The sequence below is a fragment of the Protopterus annectens genome, chromosome 7.part0 (genome assembly GCF_019279795.1).
Source record: "Protopterus annectens isolate FY-2018-M chromosome 7.part0, PAN1.0, whole genome shotgun sequence".
Classification (NCBI taxonomy): Eukaryota; Metazoa; Chordata; order Ceratodontiformes; family Protopteridae; genus Protopterus; species Protopterus annectens.
This window is the reverse complement of record NC_056739.1, coordinates 242,875,622-242,899,303: the sequence shown is the minus strand read 5'-3', so window position 1 is coordinate 242,899,303 and position 23,682 is coordinate 242,875,622. Positions and strand designations below refer to the sequence as shown.

The window sequence follows — 23,682 nt, the reverse complement described above, 5'->3', positions numbered from 1 at the left end:
GGATCAAGCTGGAGTCAGTCTTGCAAAGGACAGAGTACTGGGCACTGCCCAGACACAAGGGGAGAGATAACATGATAATTGCTTTGCTTCTTAGGAAATTAATGTAAGTAGTCACATGAACAAGGACAGCATATTTCATGCAGGCCATGTCATCATTCATCTACACATAGCAGAACCAAGCATTCAAGGTCATGATCATGGGTACACAGCATTGTCAGGTCAGTGTCAGCAGGACCACCCACATAAAGTAGGTCACATTGGTTCAATTAATCTTATACTTCTCATGGTAGCTGCTCTACAAAATCTCATGCACCATCACCTAACCTATCTAAAGGAGATCTGTATGACTCATCTTGAACAACTGTAAATCAGCTTCAAAGACACAACTGGAATGAGCGTTGGACATGGAGCAAGTTTGCAAATGTTTGCAATTCATCCCTGTAAAACTAGCATGTACAGCATTAATGAAAAGTAGAAAAAAAATCAAGGTCACATGGATTACCATTCCTACAGGTGACCATTACCTACAAAATAAAAGTAATAATGCACAAACATTTTAATGAGAAATATATATTAAGCAAATGACAGATTAAAATAAGTATTCTGCCATGTAAACTAACACTGCTGCCACTTCACCTTTTTCACTGCACAAATGATGATAGTTTTTATGTTTCTAAAGTCAGAAATCATTGTGTAGGACAGCATAAAATTAATCCGATGTGCAGTACCACAGAATAATCTAAGAAGCAACTGGGATAATGTAAAAAAGGCAGTGTAATACATTTCCATTGAATTTGCAATGCATTAACTCATGAAGTATTTTACTGTTCACAATATCCATTATAAGTAAGTAGTACAGCAGAACTTATTCATCAAATTGGACATAAAAATGTGATTTATTTTTTATATAATGCCTTATGACATCACTTATTAGGAATTGATGAGCACTCATGCATGACCTTAGGTAACAATAACATGAGTAACTTATTAAAAGGCAATACACATATATTTTGAAATGAGAGAGAATGCCAGATGAAGAGTGATAGCAGATCATGCACAACACAGCATAGCCCACAGATATCACTGCTTGTATCAGTTATACTCTATGTGTTTTTTTTTACAATAAGAAAGCACTAACCTGAAAGTCATGGTCCATAGTTGTTGTCTAGACACTGACACTTTACCTGTGCAGCCACACACTGTGCACGAGCCTGCTGTTTGGGGTCTCTTATTACTGCTGATGGCTTGTCATCATTAGTCATAATGAGACTAGAACTGGGAACTACCATGACAGCATGTGTCACTTCAACACCAGACTGATGCTTAATCATGCTATGCAGAATGCAACATGAAGTAAACATCCTGCACATAGAAGTTGGGTCATACTGAAGGGCACCCCTAGACTCATCCAGGCACCTGAAATGGCTCTTCAGAAGATCAAATACTATTTCAATGACAGTTGGGTCTGGGACAGGGATGTGTTATATGTCTATTCTGCAGTTCCCTTTGAAATTGTCAGGCTCCAGCGGATATCCAGCATCACCTGAAAAAAATGTAGTATTTAGTAATAAATTTTAATTTGAATAACTACTTAAATATAATAAATAAAAATATTTTTCAACTTACCAACAAGATGACCACTGGGCATCCTACCATGAAGGAAGAGGCAGTAAAGTGAGCTAATGTGCCAGATATGGGAGTCATATGCACTATCAGAATGCTGGGCAGAGGCATTGCTGATGCACCCCCATACATCACACACTACCTGGCAATTAATGGGATTGTAGCCCTTCCTATTGAGGTACTGTTCTCCCTGTGTACCAGAATGGGCCCTAATTGCAACATGGGTGCAATCTATCACACCAAGCACCTCAGAAAAGTCTGCCAGCCCATAAAACATATGCAGAGTCTTAGCTCAGTCCTGAGGTGACACTAGTTATTCGATATGCTGATCCACACATGCCAAGAATACATCCAAGAACTGCTGCAGTATCCTAGGGACAGAAGTCTATGAGCTCCCCACCATATCCACAGTCTGTCAATGGATAGTCCCTATAGCCAGTATAATGAGGGCTACATGTACCTTGGTGTCCACATGGATAGAAAGTCCATGCATTCCTGCAGTTGGCGGTCAAACATACCCATTAATAACCTTATAATGTCCCTGTCCACTGCAAACTTATCAAGTATTTTCTGATGGTCAAAGTTATAATGCATTTTCCTTTGCTTATATTTTTGCCTTCTTGGCCAGCAAGCACTGCTGGGCAAAGGTGGTTTTGGTCCAGCTAAGCCAAGCAACTCAGACCTGGAAATAACAAAGCTAGTAGCAGGTGACAGCATTTTCACTGACTGCAGCTCTAATAGATTTGGTGAGGCTTTTCATTATATTGGATATCTATCAGTGTGGAAAAGTGATAAAATTTGACTGTGAATCACAAATGATGTATGACATATTTCATTAACATACAGAAATTTACATCACTCCTCATTTCCATCCCATTATTCACAGCTTTACATAAACATATTTGAGGTCATCTTGCATTTGCGTAAATGGCCTCCGAATCATAGCTCAGCTGCAGTCACCCATGAACATCCATGATAGCCTAAGCTTATGCGTGTAACCAACTATGAATACCAACCATAGTATTTTTCTCTTCTAGAAAGCAGTCAAGGATTTCAGATGTGAACTGAATAGGAGTAAAGGAATCTGTAGATACACCATATCATTTAACAAAGTATGTAGAACCTCTTCTTTATATAAACACTTCTCGCACATAGCATAACTGTTGTTATACAGAAAAAACAGTCATATTCTCTACAGCAGTTCTTTTAGAGACATCCCATAACCAATTCTACTTTGGCATTAGGTTGCCAGGACTGTATGTGAAAATAAGTAAAAAACAAATGTCCAAAAAGCTGTGATTTGACTCTGGTCATCTGTTTTTTACTTGATTTCTTTTACCTAGCAGTTTCAGAGTTTTCATGGAATTTTTGGTGTATCTGAAAACAACTATTTGTGGACATCACATATATTTAAGTTAACAAAAGTAAATAATAAATTAAAAGTTAAACAATATCATGCCAGAGTCAAACAATTTCAAACCATGAAAAAGAGAAGATTAATGTACAGAGAGAAGCCTTGCTGTAAGGAATATGACCTCACCTTCTGCAGTTCTAGAAGAGACTCTTTTTAAACAAAATAAAAACAAGTTTCAAGAAAATAATCAAAAGACAAGCACAATGTGAGAGCAACAATTATATTTACTCTTGATCTGACAAAGATAGTGACAAGACAGCAGCTGGCAATATGGACAATATGATGCGATTACACTAATGTGAGTAAATCAGAATAGTAATGATAAAGGACAATGAAATATACTATAATGGACTCATAAAAATGTAAATATGGTATTAGCTTTGGACAAAATAGAATAGCACAACAGAAATAGTAAAATAGTCATTGAAGACCATAGCATCATAAGATACTCAACTCAACTATAAAATCATGACAGAAAGGTGATCATGAAGAAAATAAACTATCATGATGTGAGTGTCAAAGACATAATGATAGGGGTATCCAACCTATTTTATAGAGCTCATCACAGCCACAGTAAAGAAAGGATCACATTAGTGTGTAAATACTGATGTAGTAAATGTAGTTGCAAGATAACTGAAGCTGCAGAGTCGCATTTCTAAAGGGATGTGAAATGATAATTAAGGTTGCATCACAGAAAGCAAGTTGTGTGCAACCAATGTAGCAACAAAATATGATATTGTTGATATAAATTATTATTCCAAAAGATTTTGGATATGTATAAAGAAAACGACTAACCAAACTCTGGTATTTCAAGGTATTGTACTTAATAAACATACTGCAGACTAAATTAAATGAAAACAATAGAGGAGCATGTAAAAGGAGAAATTCTGTGCAAAGTCAATGTGCAGCCAGAGGAGAGTATCATAAAAGAAGAAAGTGCTCTGATCGAGGAAGTAACAGAGCAAGGAATAAAAATGTTATTCTTTAAAGAAGATCATGTAGAATTTATTGAAAACATAACACATGGGTAGTGAAATTCCTTCTGTTTATTGATGTATTATGATAAAGAAAAAGTATGTCCTAAATAACTGTAAAACAAATATTTGGCAACGTAGAAGAATGCATACCATGTCTTGTCAATGAGACATACAGAGCATCTTCTGCTTTAACCCAGATATTTTTTTAATGTTACGAAGGAAAATGCTACTTATGACTAATTAATAATTTCCTTACCTTTCCTCATATTTGCATCTTATGTCACACTGCAAATGGCATCAATTTATTCTGTCCAGTATCCACCGTCTTCACTGTTAACTCTTAACTGGTTGTGATGTTTTCTTTTGTAGTGTAAAGAATGTTCCATTGGGAAATGCATAATAAATACAAGTTAATGCAGGCTGCTCTTTAAATATACATTAATCTTTTGATGTATTTAACATATACAAATTATGAAAAAATATGAAACCTGTAATTAAAGATCACTTTTCTAATACTGAAATAACATCCAGATTTCTCCATTATAATTCAGGTCACTAAATCCCATTATGCATTTAAATAAGCTACAATTATCCATCCTCTAATGCCACTGTGGAGTTTGTAAAACTTATAACTGTATCATTAAAAAATCTCAGTCAATTACAATTATATTTTTGTAATTAACATTGTATAAATTAACATAACTTGATAACTGCAGTGATCTATTTTTAAACTTGAAGTTCATGTAAGTCTGGCTATGTTGTTCTGATCCTATAAAATATCAAATTTTATAAATTCTTAATAGAAAAAAAAAACTCCACACAGTTTCTGTCCCAATTTCTTCCTGTTTTGTTCTGCTGAAAAATCTGATGAAATATCTACTTTTTCATTTATGAAACCAACAAATTCTGTCAACATTTATCAAACTATTTATGCATGAAGAAAATGTGGAAGAAATTCAACAGGTTAACTCTTGTTTCATATCATATCAGATTTGAAAACTGCCAAAATTAGCTGCAAAACAAGAACAAAAGAATAACATTATAAAGTGTATTATTGCCACATACTGTGCTATGTATCCATAAAGAAATTATGTATTAGGAACATACACACAGGGTAAGGTCAATAAATTTAATTAAACTATGTCAGATTCTTTGATTTTGTGACTTTTTCTATTTCAGAGGAAATCACATACAGCCTAGTGAGTCAAGTTGCATCTAAATACATATAGCCTTTTGGTTAAGAGATTAAACAGGCATGGATAGAAATGGTTTTGGTTTTGCTTCATTACACATCAATCAGCTTCAATGAGTATTTAGATTTAATGCAGATCAAAAAACATTGAGAGTAAAACTATGGCTCAGTTAGTAAATCCAGTGACTGGAATGTCTGGACATGGTGACGTGGGAGTGAGTACTTAATGAATGTTTGCACATCATGGAAACAGGGCAACAATGTTTGATATCTAATCTTAGGTGAGTGTTGGACGAATGCACAAAGGAGCATAGGAAACACCATTTTCTACAAAGGTGAGGGTCACACTCTTCCCCATTATCTATATGGGAAAGTGGACACCTCGTTGGGTCATAAAGTGGGCATTGCACAGTGTTGTGAGGAAAATAGCATGATATCAAACACAGACAAGTCATTATGTGATAGTTCGTTACCATCCAACTCTTAACCTAAAACAAGATCAGATACAGACGTATCATGCTAACAACAAATAGGACTGTTTTAAGCATAGCCATGCATCCTAAATCACTGACATGTTCTGGTACTCTAGATGAATGCAAGCAGATCTTACGTAAACATTGGGAATTATTAACTAGTACAGAGATGATTGGTCCAATAGTTGGGAATCATCCAGTGGTAGTATTAAAAACATCAAAAAATATTAAAAAGATATTGGAAAGTGGATCACATACAAACAATACAGGTGACCATAAAAAGGGTACTAGCAAATGTGGTTCTTGCCGACAGTGTAAATATATAAATGAGAGCAAAACCATCTTTCTAAATAATAGTATCAAAAGTAAGTGTAGATGTGTAGCAGGGAATTGTAACACTCAGAGGGTGGTCTACCTCGCTACGTGTACCTGCTGTTCAGTGTATTACGTAGGGAAGACCGAAAGAAAGTTAAAAACTCGCATCTATGAACACACCTATAAAGTGGAAAAAGGTGATACCAAAAATGCCCTTAGCAAACATGCGATTGATAAGGGGAAAGAACATACATTTAAGTTTACAATTATAGATAAAGTTGAGATGTCACTTGACATGGGTAATTGGAAAGTATATCTTAGTTTATTGGAAAGCAAGTGGCAGATCATCCTTGATGCTACAACTTATCCAGGCATTAATGAATACATCAGCTTAAAACCTTTTTTATTAATGAAGTAAGACTAGTAAGTATTTTAGGAATTCACAGAAGTTTCTTAAGTTTTCTAAGTATTAGCTTATTTATGTATATATTGCATTTATTATCATTTTTAATTAATTAATTAATATTTAATCTAGTTTGTGTGTTATATTTTCAAACGACTGATACAGAGATATATTTTATATTGGTCATCAAATTGTGTTTATTATATCATCATATATATATATATATATATATATATATATATATATATATTTTTTTTTTTAAAAAAAAACACACTTTTGGTAGTTTTTTACTATATAGCTTTAGGAGAATATATTATATACAATATTTATTCAAAATATATATGTAGAGACAACTAATTTTAAAGTAATAATTACAAGTTTTTGGCGCCAATTTGTGTTATAAATTGAGCCTACTGTTATGTTTTCATTGGTTCTGAGGAAGTCTGTAATAATCAGATGAAAGCGCTTAACCTGGACATCTTTTCTACTGTTTTACTGTGTTTGGCTGGTCTTGTCATCTGTTGGATTAATAAATACATTGTCAGTTAACATCAGTATTTCGTCCTCTGTTCGAGCTAAGTGGTATCGTGCCTGCTGATCGGATTTTGTCGTTTGCTTTTACTTTATCTTCTCTGTTTTAAGCATAGCCATGCATCCTAAATCACTGACATGTTCTGGTACTCTAGATGAATGCAAGCAGGGGCTTAAGAGATAAAAAAATATACAAACAGGGGCTTTTAAGGGGAACCATTTATAAGCTGCCTATGTCTATTAGAAACATAGCTGCCAAGATATACTTGATTTGAGTTAGGGAGGTGCTTCACATAGATGCGGAGTCTGTTCCAGATAAGGGGTAGTCTCTGGGACACATACCTTTCTGTCCAATTAGTCCTATTTATAACAAGGCAAGGTTTAAATCTTTAGAATGGGTAATTCAATTGTTTTTTTTTTTTTTTGTTCATTTTGTTTTTGCAAATATGCAAGTGGTTGATCAAGGTGGAGTGCTCAAATGCCTTGTATAGCAGGCACAGATCTCCCCTTCACAGCCTGTAGGAGATAGACTACAAGGATAGGGATTTTAGATGGTCTGCATATGACATGTTACTTATGCCCCATATTCTTTTAATGAGTAACCTCTGTTTGATCTGCCTGGTCAGGTACATACCAAGAGGGGAATTATACTCAGTCATATGTCTGATGAATGTTGAATACAATGGAACAATGACTTCCTTGGACCTAGATGCCATACCTTTCTTATAAGTTTAACAATATATGATGTACAAAAGAAAAAACATATCTAATTAATTACTGAATCATAAAGCATCAAAATGATGGCATAGAGAGAGCTGAAGACAAGCTTCAATACACCAGGAAAGAAAATGTTTAAATTCATTATAAAATGGATTTTTCTGAATATTCTTTCTGTGGCATGTTTTAAAGTACATTCTTATTAACTGCTTGTAGCTGTTTTGTGAATTATAGTTTTTAACTACATTGTTCAAAGAGTTATTTTAATCACTTAAGATTGTGTATGAGTGGAAAGCTGAAAATGTGCATTGGGCAGGTTCATTAAAATGTTAGCTTATTGTTTAGAAGATTTACATGCACAGTATAAGTTATGATTGTTTCTATAGAACTTCACATAAAATTGTCAATATTTGGTGACAACTTGGATACTGAATTTGGTATTATGTCTGGAATTTTTGAGAACTTACCTCATATTTTTTTTAGTATTATTCTCAATGCAACAATAATGTCTTTCAAGTTAACTGTTTAATTGTGTATGTTTTCAGTAGAATTTTGTTTCCATATTTGTAAATATTTGTGAGTCTGGGATTATTCTGTCTTACATTTACATGATGGGTGTCCATCAGTGTATGAAACATTTTGATAGCATAAATTAATATCTGTAAGACATATAAACTTTTCAGATTATATGAGAATATTTCTGCGTAACACTGTGATCCATTTATGGAATAATACTTCCTCCTTCCAGAAGCTTTGAATATGAACTGCTTTTTATTGGAGGAGCACTTTCAGTTAAGCACATGCAACCCTTTTGTGACTGGCTACTTCTCACTTCCAGTGTCAACACAATTTGTAGAAATCATCTGTTTTACTGCAGAGCTAACTATGAGCAACATAGTTTTCTAGTTTGGTGCTATCTGGAAGATGAAAAAGAAGAGGGCATGGGTGCTGTCCACACCTATCCTGCCTTAGAGCTAAGTATATTCTAGTTGCACAGCTGAGTGGAAATAATGCTGCTGCAGAAATCACTAGGGGATAATGCTGCAGCTGCATAACTAGAGTAGTAACATTCCCTACAGCCACCTTCCTGCTGCCGCACTCTACCTGTTAAAACATGTTGATGGTATACTTGTTTACTCTGCCTCAATCTCACATTTCTGCAGTTGTGTTTTCTCAATTCTGTACATCAGACAACTGTGACAGAAAGATATATGCATTCTGCAGTAATGTCATAATTTTCGCCATGATGGAATGTATCAGAATTCATCTCTTGTTCTCTCTGACTGTAAACCGAGAAATAATCCATTACCATTATTAAATTCTCCAACATACAAAATAACTGAGCACCTTTGTGACATCTGCCTATATCTCATGGGACTGCCAACAAATAAATGTGATGTCCCTTACTATCCTGAGTCAGTAAGGAGCTTCAGTCCTCACTATGGACTCCAATATGAGACTGTCACTTAAACAAAAGTAATATTTCACAATTTTTCCCTACGAGCACAACAGGAACATACTCTATTTTCCTAGGACTAGACTATATACTTCTTTCCACCACAAAATGTATTTTCGTGTTACACACTTCAGAGCAAAGTATCCTATTTTAAGGCTTCTGATACACTCACACTCAAAGTAAATTTAAATCTCACAGATCTAAACATTTCTGAGAAAGCCTGACACAGACTTCCAGCTGTGTCTCTTCCCCAAAATAATACTGTAATGCTGCCATCAGTCAGAGTGCCTTCATGCCCTTCGATAGGGGTGTACAATTATGAAAATTAAATATTATAATAAATGATGCCTATGACCATAAGTGACCAGGCTATCAAGGGGAACCTGGGATGTATCAAACAGGTAGAAGCACTCTCTAATCTCTAAAGAAAAAAATGATTTACAGCCACAATGTAAAGTAATGAAAAACATTTAATAATAAGTAAAAATGATTACAAGAATGTAAATCAATAGCTGTCAATAAACAGCAGAATTCATTCACCAGAAATGTAGAATTAAACTGCAGGATAGGAGTCCATTATTCTAGAAAAACTCTGTCTTAATAACTAAGCTCTCCTAGGCTAACTAAAGAATACCGTCCCAAATCTAACCTAACACATAATAACAAGGCCAGGACAAGCTTATAGTTCTTGGTGAGTTTTCTTTTCTTGGTGTCCACTGACTGCACAGCACTGGAGAAACTGCTGTCCCAACTGCCTAATTTTAAAAATATAACAGCTGTTTGAAAAAAAGTTTTTTGTGTCAATCATCGGTTTAAATAATCACTTAGCAACCAAGAACATTCTAATGACATCTCTCACTGTTCAGCTGATTCTCCCCATTTGTACTTTATAATGTCCCACTCAAACATGCACAGTTGGAAATGTATCAAAACACTGAAAGATTCTCTAAACATTCTGTATATACAGAGAAGTACTAATCATTTAAAAAACGTATTTACATATCACAATTACACATGCTGGCATACAATGCAATTTCATCTGAAAATATACACAAATCTCCTGCCAGACATGCTAACACAGATGGCAGTGTTTTCATTTTCTTCACATTTCTCTCGCCTTATGACTCAAACATGATTTTCAAGTGACCCTTGAAAATTGATGCTTGAGAAAAATGGGTCTGGGAATGTCAAACCATTCCCCTCTTGAGTAATCCATTTGCATTAGCATTATTAACTGCACTGCAATGTCTTTCTCCTTTTGAGGAAGCTTGGCTGAGCACAGACTCCATCCCATAATTTGAAGCATGTACCTGTACAATAAATTCTTTATTGTAATCTGGACTGAGTAACACAGGGGTCCTCCCAAAATCTCTTTTAGTTTTTTGAATGCCTGTTCACAATCTGTGGTCCACACTTCCTTGTCCAGTTTATTCTTCCTAGTTAGGTCCATTAGGGGTGCAGCTGTGGTACTGTAACTGGGAACAAATTTCCTATAGTACCCCGCTGTCCCTAAAAATGTTCTCACTTGTTTCTTAGTAACGGGATCTGGCCACTCTAGGATAGCTTCCACCTTGACACATTCTGGCCTAATTTTACCACTTCCTACTCTGTGACCTAAATAAGTGACCTCCTCCACACCCACTTCACACTTAGTGGGTTTAATGGTTAGCCCTGCCCGACAATCTATCCATGACCTCCCTCACATGGTGGTCTGCAAATGCCCATAGCATAGTCCTCAATGTAGAGTTTAACCTCGCCACAAGGCTATTTGTCTGTGGATAATAGTGTTCTTTAAATGTTTCACCCCACAACACTTCCACAGACAAGTCAGTGGGTCTGACATGAAGTTGGCACCTTCGTTAGTCAGAATTTCCCATGGAAAACCTCTTCTGTTGCATATTTCTAGCAAAGCACGTGCCACCTTTTTCTAATTCAAGATCACCTGCAAAAGGAATATTAGAAACTTTAGCTAGAAGTGGCAGATGGTAGGTACTAGGCTCTACCAACTGTCATACTACTTCACCTTCCTGCCCTCCCTTCTGAGTCCACTCTTTATACAACAAACCCTTGTTCCCGTATACAGAATCCCTCTTCCTTGAGCCTCAGGTGCTTCCTTAGCCATGTCCCTTAAGTTTTGTACTGTAGTGTCCGTAAGTTGAGCTTGTCTCAACTGTACATTTGCGACTCTCCCAAGCTCTTCTTTTTTTAAAAGTCCATCCATTTCAGTTCACAACTTTTTGAATCATGACTCAATTTTCCACAAGTATAACATTTTCCTTTTGTCACAATTAATTAAATGATCACTGTTTTTTTTATTTGGATGAAAAAGTCTTTTGTTGCCCCAATATTTCACAGTGTATTTGTTTACATCTACATTTGTCATACTTGGAATATGCATTACTTCTTCATTTTCCATTTTTAATGCAAAACTACACTTCTAACTCCCAGTCCATAAACCTCTATTGTCATATTTTTTTGCAACGTTAATAACATCTTTAAACATAGCAGAAACCTTGCAATGTGAAGGATGTGCAGTTCACTCTTTAACATATGTTATGCACCTAAAATCACTAATAAAATTAAAACTTTAAAATATGTACTACAAAAAAATAAAATAGTAGGTATTCCTCAGTTAAGTTAAAATGGGGTATCCTTTATTGAACTACTTAAACAAGCAATCTTAATTGAGTATAATGAAAAGCATTAAAGACATTCATTCATTTTTATATAATCAGATTTTTCAAAACCTGCATCAGACAGAGTAATATATAATAGGAACAATCAGTGTAAACTAAGGATACCATTACACTATTCTAGTAATGTTTCCATGTGCATGAATGTTATTAGAAAACACTGGAAAGTCCTTATGACATACAAAGAAATTTCCAGAGTAATAGAGCCTACCCCCAGGTTTGTATTTAGGCACATGAAATCCTTAAAAAGGACCTTATGTTACTCAAGGAATAAGCATGAATATAGCAGTAATGCCACTTTAGTAGGTGGCACTTTCAGTGTTTGTACATACATTGACAGTAGTTCTACTTTCGCACACCCTGACCGGGATAGAATATATACTTGTAGCACCTCTCATGTTGTTTACTTGGCTCACTGCTTATTGTGTTCAAAATTTTATGTAGGCAAGATGGATAGGATGCTTAGGGAATGAATAAAGGAACATCTGTATCTTATTAGCAAAGGGAATAAAACTAATGCCCTTGCAAAACATGTCTTTGCCAGTGGTGCTGAGCATACTTTTAAGTTTTTGGTTATAAGGAGGGTGCACAAGACATTAAGAGGAGGTGACATTAGGAATAGTACTGAGCAGCTTGAGTCTAAGTGGATCATTAGACTGAGAAGTAATAGTGGGCATGGACTCAATGATCTGGTCCCTATAAAACTTAAGATGAAATCTAGGAACCTAAGACATTGAATGTTTTTTGCTTTTGTATTATTGTATTTTTATGTTTTATGCATGTGTATATATATATATATATATATATATATATATATATATATATATATATATATATATATATATATGTGTGTGTGTGTGTGTGTGTGTGTGTGTTACATATGCATTTTCATAATTGTATTATGATTTCTGTACTTAGGTGCTATGCTTATGCTTTTATGAGACTGTTTGTTTAAATAATTTGAGTGCCTTGACGTCACATGATTAATCAAGGGAGGTAGTATGTGGTATCTGAACTGAGTTGTTTAGTCTGATAGACATTAGAAGCAGCTTAGTCTGTGAAAGTGCTTGTGGTGTTGATGATAAAAGTTTTTTTTGAAACTGGTCATTTTGGAGTCCCTCTGTCTTGCTGGATTATTTTTTTGTTTTTCTTTACCAGAAAGGGTTGGTATTTGTGTTTGTCCTGCTTATTACTACTTTTTTTATTTACCATACCCACTGGTGAAATGACCGAAGGCTGTGATAATATCGTGGAATGGGTCTATACTTCTGAAAAATGCTGAAGGAGATGAATGCCAAGGAGAGATTTTTGAATTTTGTGCTGCATAAAGTCAACCCATTAATGGACTATGTAAGTAATATACATGAGACTGAGTCTTCTACAAGAGACATTGTCCTTCTTAAAACAAATTACAAATTCTTAATAGACTTTTGTTTAAACTTAAGCAGAAACAGTATGAGAAATTTCACCTGGGGGTATGTGTTGAGGAAGAAGTATTCCCTAGGGGCCTTCATATTTTAAAGATGCCTTTGCAAACTGAGCCAGGTGATGAACTGTTAACAGAATGGAAAAAGATTAATCTAAACTGCATCTTGTCTTACTTGAGGTTATTAATTAAACAGACAGTCAAGGAGATTGAGCGGATAGCGCTGTCCCTGATGCAAGCTTATGATGAACCGATAACCTTATTTTCTGCTGAAGTGCTAGAGAAACATGTTATTGAATGTTTAGATTCTGTTTCTGCATATGAGAGAAGACTCTTACAAATTAAACAAAATAATTTATCTAGTGACAGAGATGACTTTATGAAAGGTAATGTTTTTCTGCGGCCAAGAATACAAAATAGACAGACTTCTACTGTGGGAGGGTTTTTACAGTTTAACTGTGATTCTGACACACCCTCTGATCTTCTAGCTCCAGTTTCTGTGGATACCAATAATCCAGCCAGTCACAGGCTGGAACATACGTTCACACAAGCATTGACATCACCTACCAGAAATGTAGCTGTTACTACTACTGAAGACAAAGAGCTGGGAGCATGCAGAAAAACTTTTCAAGTAACAGCACAAATACATTCAAATGGGAAGTTAAACTCCCCACTATAAGAAGGATTAACAGAAAGCTCTAGTACCTCAAAAGTCAATGGCACATGACACCCTTTAGTCCAGCAGAAGCTTCCATTCCCTTTTCCTTGCAAAGAATGGAAGCTGGAAAAGCAGCACACTCATTCAAGGAGTCACAGCAGAAACAAAAGGAAACAGGAAGAGACCCACTTGAGTGCTCCCAGCACAAAAAAAACAGTAAGTTGACTGAAGTTACTTTCAATGACTTAATTTTAGATCTTTCTGCATATCATCTTACAGAGTGTGAAAGAAGCATTTTACAAATGGGACTTTCCTTTATTCCTGCACAAACTTCAGACTTCACTGAAGTTATATTTGATGTTAAACTATTTGTAAGGAATCTAATGTTAAAGCTTATGTATAAGGATGAAAATGGAATGTCTGAGAACTAAGTTTATAATAATGTTGTTTTAAAAAAAAAAACAAGTATTTTTGTACCTGTGTTAAATCCCTTGGTTAGTGCATTTGAGAAACTATGTGTTGATGAAATGTATAGTATTTACAATCAGCACAAGAAATGTAAAATGCATTACAATTTAAGTAAGGCTGAGTACAGTGCTTTGAAAAAGTTGGAAGAAAATGATAAGATTGTAATTAAACCTGCAGACAAGGGAAGGGGGACCAACTGTTATAATGGATACCATTTGGTATAATGAAGCTGTGAACAATATGCTAGCAGATAGGAAGTTTTATTTAATTATTAATCAAAAAAGAGTTGAGTCCATGAAGTTAGTTATCGCACATTCATTGAACAAGTTATATCTAGAGATAATGATAGATAAGAACTTGTTAGATTATTTTATGGTCATAGACCCACTACTGGCTATAATACAAAGTCTTCCTAAATTTCATAAAATTGCACAAACTCCCCCTATGCGCCCTATTTTAGCAGGACGCAATTGAATGACAATTGAGCCCTAATGTAGCAAGACGCAATTGTCAGCCAATTGCATCCTGCTACAATAGGGCACAGTTGTCAGCCAATTGTGCCCTATTGTAGCAGGAAGCAATTGGCTGACAGAGCAATTCTCTATTTATTTTGAAAAAAAATTTGAGACCATTGTTAAATAAAAATATGGTTATTTTGAGGGACACTGAGCATTTTCTGAACATTTGTTTGCTTTTTTAGATGCTAACACTGGTAAAATTCTTATGCATAAATTTATATTTGTTACTATGGATGTCACCTACTTAATCACTGTTATATCTAATGATGAAGGGGTCTTGAAGGTTGAACAGTTTTTGCATACTTTCTCTAACTTGGAAGAGATGGAAATCTCTGTTGTCTGTACTATATTGAGAATAGTGTTGGAAAACAATGTTTTTGTATTTAATAATTCCATTTATTGGCAGTGTCGTGGCATAGCTATAGGCACTTCATGTGCCAATAGCTACACCAACACTGTGATGGATATGTGAGAAATGGAACATATACTCAAGGGACCCTACTCCAGATTTATACTTTTTTATAGAAGGTTGGTTGATGATTTATTTTTTCTATGGGTAGGTACTAAACAGCAGTTAGAGTCTGAGGTGTATATAAATAATTCAACTAATTATTTATGCTTTTCTATGAATGCATCAACACATAGTATAAATTTTCTTGATGTTACTGTTGAAGTGGATGGGAATGGCTCCATTTTTACTAAATTGTATAAGAAACCATGCCATGTCAACCATCTTTTGTATATGCATAGCATGCACCCCACCCACATTTTTAGTAACGTGTTTACAAATCAACTTTTTTGAGCCTCCAGGTTAAATGTATGTGAAAAGAAGTTTCAAGAGCAGGTAGAAACTGCTCAACATTGTTTAAGGATGAGCGGTTATAGTGACCAAGAAACAGCTGAAACTGTAGAGAGGGCTAAAAGCTTGAGGGGGTCATCAGCTAAACCTTATTTTTCAAAACCTGCATCAGACAGAGTAATGTATAATAGGAATAATCAGTGTAAACTGAGGGTACCATTACACTATTCTATTAATGTTTTTATGAACATGAATGTTATTAGAAAACACTGGAAAGTCCTTATGACAGACAAAGATATTTTCACAATGATAGAGCCTACCCCCACGTTTGTATTTAGGAACATGAAATCCTTAAAAAAGACCTTATGTTACTCAAGGAATAAGCATGAATATAGCAGTAAATGAACTCACTCGAGGCACTCCTTAAAATAGAGAACATCAACATCTGTGCAGTGACAGAGACCTGGTTCAAAGCTCCAGAGAGCACCCCTGCATTACCAGGCTATAATTTATACTACACCTTTCGGCCACCAAACCCGGACAGAAACACTAAAGGTGGAGGCATGTCCATATTCATTAAGGATATCCACATCTCCAAGCTAATTGCTCAGCATAATGCATCCGAGATTATCCAAGTTCAACTAACTCTGGGAAAAATCGCAATCCAGATTGTAGCTTGCTACAGACCCCCCGCCATGCCCCAGGATTCCCACTCCTCTTTTCTTGATACACTGGAAAATATTAAGGTACAACCCAACAACCTAATAATGGGTGATTTCAACTACCCCACCATTAAGTGGGAAAACTACTCATGTACCAACTCTTTTGCTCAACGTTTTCTGGAAATCATCAATTCCAATGCCTTGGATCAACTTATCCACATCCCCACCAGGGGCAACAATACCCTAGACCTGGTCATCCCTAACATAGGCGACTGGTGTTCCACACCACAGGTCAGCTCCTTGTTGGTCAGATCCAACCACAAACTAATCACTCTGGACATCCACATCCTGCTCCCACCCCCCCATTAGGAAAACAACTGTAAACATTTCTTCAAAGCCAACTGCATGCTTCTTAAGACAGAAGTGGCAAACGTCATGACACCAATGTAGATGGAAAATAGAGGTACGACTGCTGAATCCTACACAAATGCACTTTATAAGCACTTACATGAGTGCATGGATCGTGCTATCCCTAACAGAGCCAAGATGCTATCCTCCAAAAAAGGAAGCCAATCTGGTGGTCTTCTGCCAGAAACAAACTCTACAACAGAAGAAAGAAACTGTTGCAAAAAAGAGTAAAATCCCATGATTGGAGGAACTCCCTGGTCAGCCTCAGTAAGAAGCTGAGATGCCTCATAAAATCCTCCAAAGCTAGTGTTGAAAACAAAATCGCCACTGATTCTAAAGACAACCGCAAAGCATTCTATAGCTATGTCAAGAATCTCAATGGCAACACTTAGATCTGTTCTGAGTTACAGCACAACACAATGACACTAAATATACAGAAAAAAATGATATTGCCAACATCCCGGCAGATAGGTTCAGTGCTAACTTTACCTCCCTCTCGCCCCCTAAAGGGTCCATCTTTATACCGGAAGAATGCTGCACAGGTAAAAACCTGAGTCTCCAAAGCCAAGAGCACAGCATCCATGGGACCTGACAACATCCCAGGTTGCATTCTACATGAACTACAGTATGAACTGGCACCCCACATAAGTACCATGTTCAATCATAGCCTCACTTCAGGCTTTGTGCCCATTCAATGGTGCACCATGATGGCTATCCCAGTCCAAAAAGGGGGGGGGGCACAACAGACCCCGGGAACTACAGCCCCATTAGCCTGACAAGCCTGGTCTGCAAGGCCATGGAACGTATCATCAATGACCTCATAAACAAAGATATTGGAGATCTCCAAACTCTGGACCCCACACAGTTCGGGTTTGTAAAAGTCAGATCATGTCTCCTAAACATGATAGACTTCTTTGAAGCAGTCACCAAAGCAATAGATGAGGGTAAGGTGGTTCACACAGCCTATCTAGATATTGCCAAGGCATTTGACACCACCCCCACTCTGGAATTATAGATAAACTAACTAGACTAGGTATAAATCCATATGTCACAAGATGGGTTGCAAAATGGATTACTGATAGAACCCACACTTTGAAAGTAGCAGACTCCAAATCACACTTCAGACCAGTGGCAAGTGGAGTACCACAGGGTTCAGTCCTGGGTTCTCTCCTGTTTGGTATCTACTTCTTTTAAGTACAGGCTAATACAGAAGGTCTTTGGCTAACTAAATTTGCAGATGACTGCAAACTAGGAGCTATAATCAAAACTCCTAACAATGTGGACATCCAACAAAAGGGCATCACTGAGACAGATGCCTGGTGTCAAAGCCATGGTCATAAGCTCAATGCCAAAAAGTGCATTGACATCCCCTTTGGTAAAAACCCATGAACTACCACATAGGCGGTAGTCTACTTAACACCAAAAGTGTGATACAAGACCTTGGGACACAGGTGGACAGTAGTCTCTCCTTTGATAATCACATTGCCACAGTGGTCAGGAGATCATTCTATGTCGTGCACCTCATCACAAAAGGTTTCTCATCCAGAAAAAAATAGGTCATTGTTCCCCTCTACTCATCACTCATTAGACCCATTATAGAGGACAACGCCCCTTTTGGTATGTACCTCATAAGACATCTACAACAACTGGAAAGGCCACAAAAACACCTCACAAAGAGGATTACTGACCTCAAACAGATAGCTTACGCAGACCGACTCAAAAAACTCTAGCTTTACGCCATCACATATCACCTACTCAGAAGCGATCATTGCCTAACATATGAAGCTATGTCAAACCCAGAGCCGTTGGACATGCTCCACTTACAGAAATCCCAATCCCTCTGAGCTACACGCTCTAGGGACCTAAACCTTGTCACCACAATAAACAGAACATGCTGGAGGGATAGATTCCTGTCCCAGAAACTTCCCATACTCTGGAACAGACTATCTATCTATGTCAAACAAAGCTCCTCATTAGCACTCTTCAAGAAAAATCTTAATGATTGGATGGGTAATAGGAAATTCACTCTGGGGATAACTTCTGTGGTTCTGTTTGACAGGGGCACAGGAAAATTATTTTCTTGGGTGGTGAAAGCCAGGGTACCTTTTTGGCTAGGCTTGTATAGGCCCTAGGGCCAATAGCCTAGAACCTACCTATGAACCTATGAACATAAGTAATGCCTCTTTAGCATGTGACACTTGCAGTGTATGTACTTACTTTGACAGTAGTTCTACTTTCACACACCCTGACCAGGACAGAATATATAAGTTCAAAGTCTTTGCTACTTGTAGCACCTCCCATGTTGTTTACTTGACCAACTGTTTATTGTGTTCAAAATGTTATGTAGGCAAGACAGATAGAACGCTTAGAGAAAGAATAAAGGAACATCTGTATTATATTAGCCAAGGGAATAAAACTAATGCCCTTGCAAAACATGCCATTGCCAGTGGTGCTGAGCATACTTTTAAGTTTTTGGTTATAGTGAGGGTGCAGAAGACATTAAGAGGAGGTGACATCAGGAATTGTACTCAGCAGCTTGAGTCTAAGTGGATCATTAGACTGAGAAGTGATAGTGGTCATGGACTCAGTGATGTCGTCCCTATAAAACCTAAGCTGAAATCTAGGAGCCCAAGACGTTAAATGTTTTTTTTTTTTGCTTTTGTATTATTGTATTTTTATGTTTATATAGATATATATATGTACATATATATATATATATATATATATATATATATATATATATGTATTTGTTACATATGCATTTTTATAATTGTATTATGATGTTTGTACTTAGGTGCTATGCATATGCTTTTATGAGACTGTTGAAATAATTTGAGTGCCTTGATGTCACATGATTAATCAATGGCGATAGTATACTGACTTTTTAGATTGATAGACATTACCTGAACAAGCAGTTTAGTCTGTGAAAGCACTTGTGGTGTCGACAATACATTTTTTTGTTGAAACTGGCCATTTTGGAGTCCCTCTGTCTTGCTGGATTAATTTTTTTGGTTTTCTTTACTGGGACTTCTTTACCAGAAAGGGTTTGTATTGGTGCTTGTCCTACTCTTTAAACTATGTTATGCACCTATATCACTAATAAAATCCAAACTTTAAAATATGTACTACAAAATAATAAAATAGTAAGTAGTCATCAGTTGAGTTAAAAATGAGATATCCTTTCTTGAACTACATAAACAAGCAATCCTAATTGAGTAAAATGAAAAGCATTAAAGAGAGTCATTAATTTTTGTATAATCAGGTTATTTGGAGCAAGGGAGAGGTTACAAAGGGTGGTTCTATTAAGAGCAATAAAAGCCTTATACTCATTCCTTTAACCAAGTACCCCTTCCCCTTAACACAATAGTGTAAACTGAGACTGTGCTACCTTAGAACTGAAACTTAAAGCTAGAGACAAATTAAAATATACAATATAATAACATCTTATTAAAGCTAATCTACTAATCCAGACTTTATTAACCCAAACTTTATTAATTAAGAAACCAATTCAATATCAAATGACTAACTAATTAACTAACAAAAAGATCTGCCACTAAACATCCAGCAGAATAAATATTAGTAAGATATAAACTAAAACACTTTTAACAAAGATCACTTTTGTAGCAAGTAAATAGTTCATCAGGTTTGTGGGTAAAAAACATATTATAAATTAACATTATTAATGAAAATGTGTATAAATCTACAAGTGAACACCTAAGTAGGCTGAAAACCATAGCTATAATTGTTAAGGTAGAAATACATTAAAAAATGTTAGAAATAAATATTTAAAAATGTTAGAAAAAAAGCATTAATTCCCTTGGTATCTGTTCAAGTGTGGCATCTAAGAAAAAACTTAGTTTAAATAAGTAAAAGTATGATTCTTTTTCTACTTCAATTTGAAACTGAAAATATATATTTTTTGTCTCTCTGTTAAATGGTTTTAAACTATACAATTTGCATGGATTACAGTTTTTCTTTAACTCATATTGTCCCCAGAATTTATGAATATACTGTCCTTATTCAAATATAATGTCACAAATGGCCATTTTATTAATATGAATAAATATTCAACTCTTTTGGTGAAATACCCAGTGATGCTATTATGTTATCCCATATGTCATACCTGTCCATCTTTTTTTTCTTTGCAACCTTTGTTTGTGTCTTTCGGCTTTTCCCGGTTAGGCTTCGCCACAGCGGAACTCCGGTCCGCTAATGATTGGCAGTAGATTTTTAGGTGCTGGCCTGCCAGGCCTAATGCACAACCTTCAACGAAGGAACGCCCATTCATGCATGTCGCCACACAGAAGATGCTCTAACTGAGAATCGAACGGGCAATGTCTAACTGTGAGGCGACAACACTACCACAGCACCACCTCTTTCTTCTTAATTCAGCCATCTTTTATTTGCTTCTTAATCCATTTCACTGTCTCTGCATAAGACCTTTTCCTTCTGTTTTATCACTTCATCCACGTCTTCTTCTTGAATTTTATCCATATTTCCCCATGAAATTACCTTCTCACTTTCTGACTCACTTTCGTTGATTAAATCCTGTAGATGAACCTCCCTCAACCCTCCTGATTGGAGGGTTGTATTAATACATTCTTTCTGTGTCTCACTCTCCACTTGAAATAATTCTTCCTGGAAAAGTAAATCTGAATTTTGAGAAGGTTCAGCCACCTTCACATTACTCTGAATGTATACCTCTCCTTTCTTGTTGCGTACAGGCACCTTTTCTAGAAGCTCATGCTCCCCACATTATTTGCTTATTCCTTTTGTGAATGCTTGAGTCCATTTGCAGCAGACAGTACATCTGGTCAATCTTTCTCTCTTTCTTCTTCAAACTGCTCACTGAAATTATTGCTTTCACCATATTTTCTCCTTGCTTCTCCGATCTACCACTCTGCCCAGATTGGAAGGAGGAGGTACAGCAACAAACTGCATTCCTGTTCAAAAAGTGTAGGGGTTCTTTATTTGTACAACTATTTACTATATACATATTTGAAAAAACTTACATTAATCGCTTTATTCCTTCTTTATTAAAATCTCATCTCTTTTCATATATATAAACTCCGACTCTTTTTTTCCACATCCACCATTTCATTTTCCTTATTATGTTTGGTAACATCCACTTTCCATTAAACATATTCTGATTTCTTTTTTAATTCCAAACTGTCCATATAATACAGAACATTTTTATTCAAATTATCAACATATTCTATAATATATCTCTCATATTGTGTTTGTGTGTGTGTGTGTGTGTGTGTGTGTGTGTGTGTGTGTGTGTGTGTGTGTGTGTGTATCTTTAATCATATCCATATTTATCTAATTATAATCTTGTAATTCTTTAACTATTTTATTTTCTATTATTTTTCCATACATTTTTAACTCTTTTTCATGTTAAGAAAACATATTCTGCTTTTCTATCTCTCCACAAAAAAGGTAAATCCTTTGACTGATTTTTTATAAGACATATTTCCCTTTACTGACAACTTATTAATTTGCAACCTTGATAAAAAGTCTTGACATACAATATTCTTTATACACTATTTATTTCTTTGCTTTAAAGCTTTTACTTTTTCTTCTGCTAAATGTTCCCATGGAGTCACACAATAATTTTGCAACATTATATTTTATGTTTTATATCATATTTTTTATGCATCCTTATATCTTCATTTCTTTATTCAGTCTCCATTTTATTCTTTTTTGTACACTATTCTCTTTTATATTTCTACTTAAATATACTTATTACCAACTTATTTTCTTTTCCATTTATTAATTGCAAAACCTTATATAAATTTAATGAGGCTAAACCCTTTCCTCCTATTCCATATATAATACCTGGATTTAATCTGGATCCTCAGATAAGTTGAAATATAATTTCAATATGATGTTTCTCCAGTTTCTTGGTATCATATATACACTAGCTATATATGATAAATTTCCCATCCATACTGTGTTTATCAAATGCACTTTTTGTTGAATGACAATCTATACCTATTTCAGATAATACTAAGTCCTTTTGGATCTCTCAAAAATTTCGTCCATTGTTCCTTCAATATAGCATATTCTTCTAAATCATTTCCTAGTGTTGATATATTTTTCTTTTCAAAGTGTATCCCTTCCGATGTTTTATCATCTACAAAACCCTTACATTTTATTTTATTAATGTTTAATCCAACTTCTTGCAATCTATCATGCACATTTATAGCTACCTTCTTCATTTCTTCTCCATTTTAGCTGTTCATATTATATTAGCATAAGACATAATAATTATATATCACTGCCATTTAATGTACTTATTTGCTTTTTCATTTCTTCATTTAATCCTCTTATTGCATTATTCATAACCATTACAAATAAAATACTACTCATTGGACATCCTTGTTTCATACCTCTATTCCTCTTTATTTCTTCATTTAACCAACCATTTACTAAAACCTTAATTTTAGGTTCATAGGTTCATAGGTTGATACTAGGCTATCTGCCCTAGGGCATTTATAAGCCTATCCAGAGTGTGTTTGGCTTTCGCCACCCTTTTAGATTAGTTGGCTGTGCCTCTGTATAGTAGGTCACAGAAGGTAGCCCTTTTAAGGTTAGTTTACTGTACCTCTGTCAAGCAGGGACACAGAAGAGATCCCAGGTGTAAACTTACGATCTCACATCCACTCATCAAGATTTCTCTTGAAGAGGGTCAGTGAGGGGCTCTGCCTAACATGGATTGGGATTTTGTTCCAGAGTGAGGTGAGCCTCTGGGATATGAATCTGTCCCTCCAGCATGTCCTATTTATTTCTGTGCTGAGGTTCAAGTCCCTGGAGTGTATAGCTCTAAGGGATTTGGATTTCCTGAGGTGAAGCATATCCATTAATTCTGGGTTCAACATGGCTTTATATGTCAGACACAGATCGCCTCTGAGTAGGCAGTACGCAACTGAGTAGAGCCGGAGTTTCT

At 35.7% G+C, this 23,682-nt stretch overlaps 1 protein-coding gene across 1 annotated transcript in view; it reads right to left on the bottom strand.

Annotated features, from left to right (window-relative positions):
* The window catches only part of LOC122805926 (extracellular calcium-sensing receptor-like), a 143,581-nt gene extending 142,250 nt beyond the window's left edge, over window positions 1-1,331 (bottom strand). Inside the window, exon 1 of the mRNA XM_044076170.1 lies at window positions 1,185-1,331. Within this exon, the coding sequence (XP_043932105.1) occupies window positions 1,185-1,331 (147 nt within the window). The remainder of the gene's footprint in view (window positions 1-1,184) is intronic.
* Between the last annotated feature and the right edge of the window lie 22,351 nt (window positions 1,332-23,682).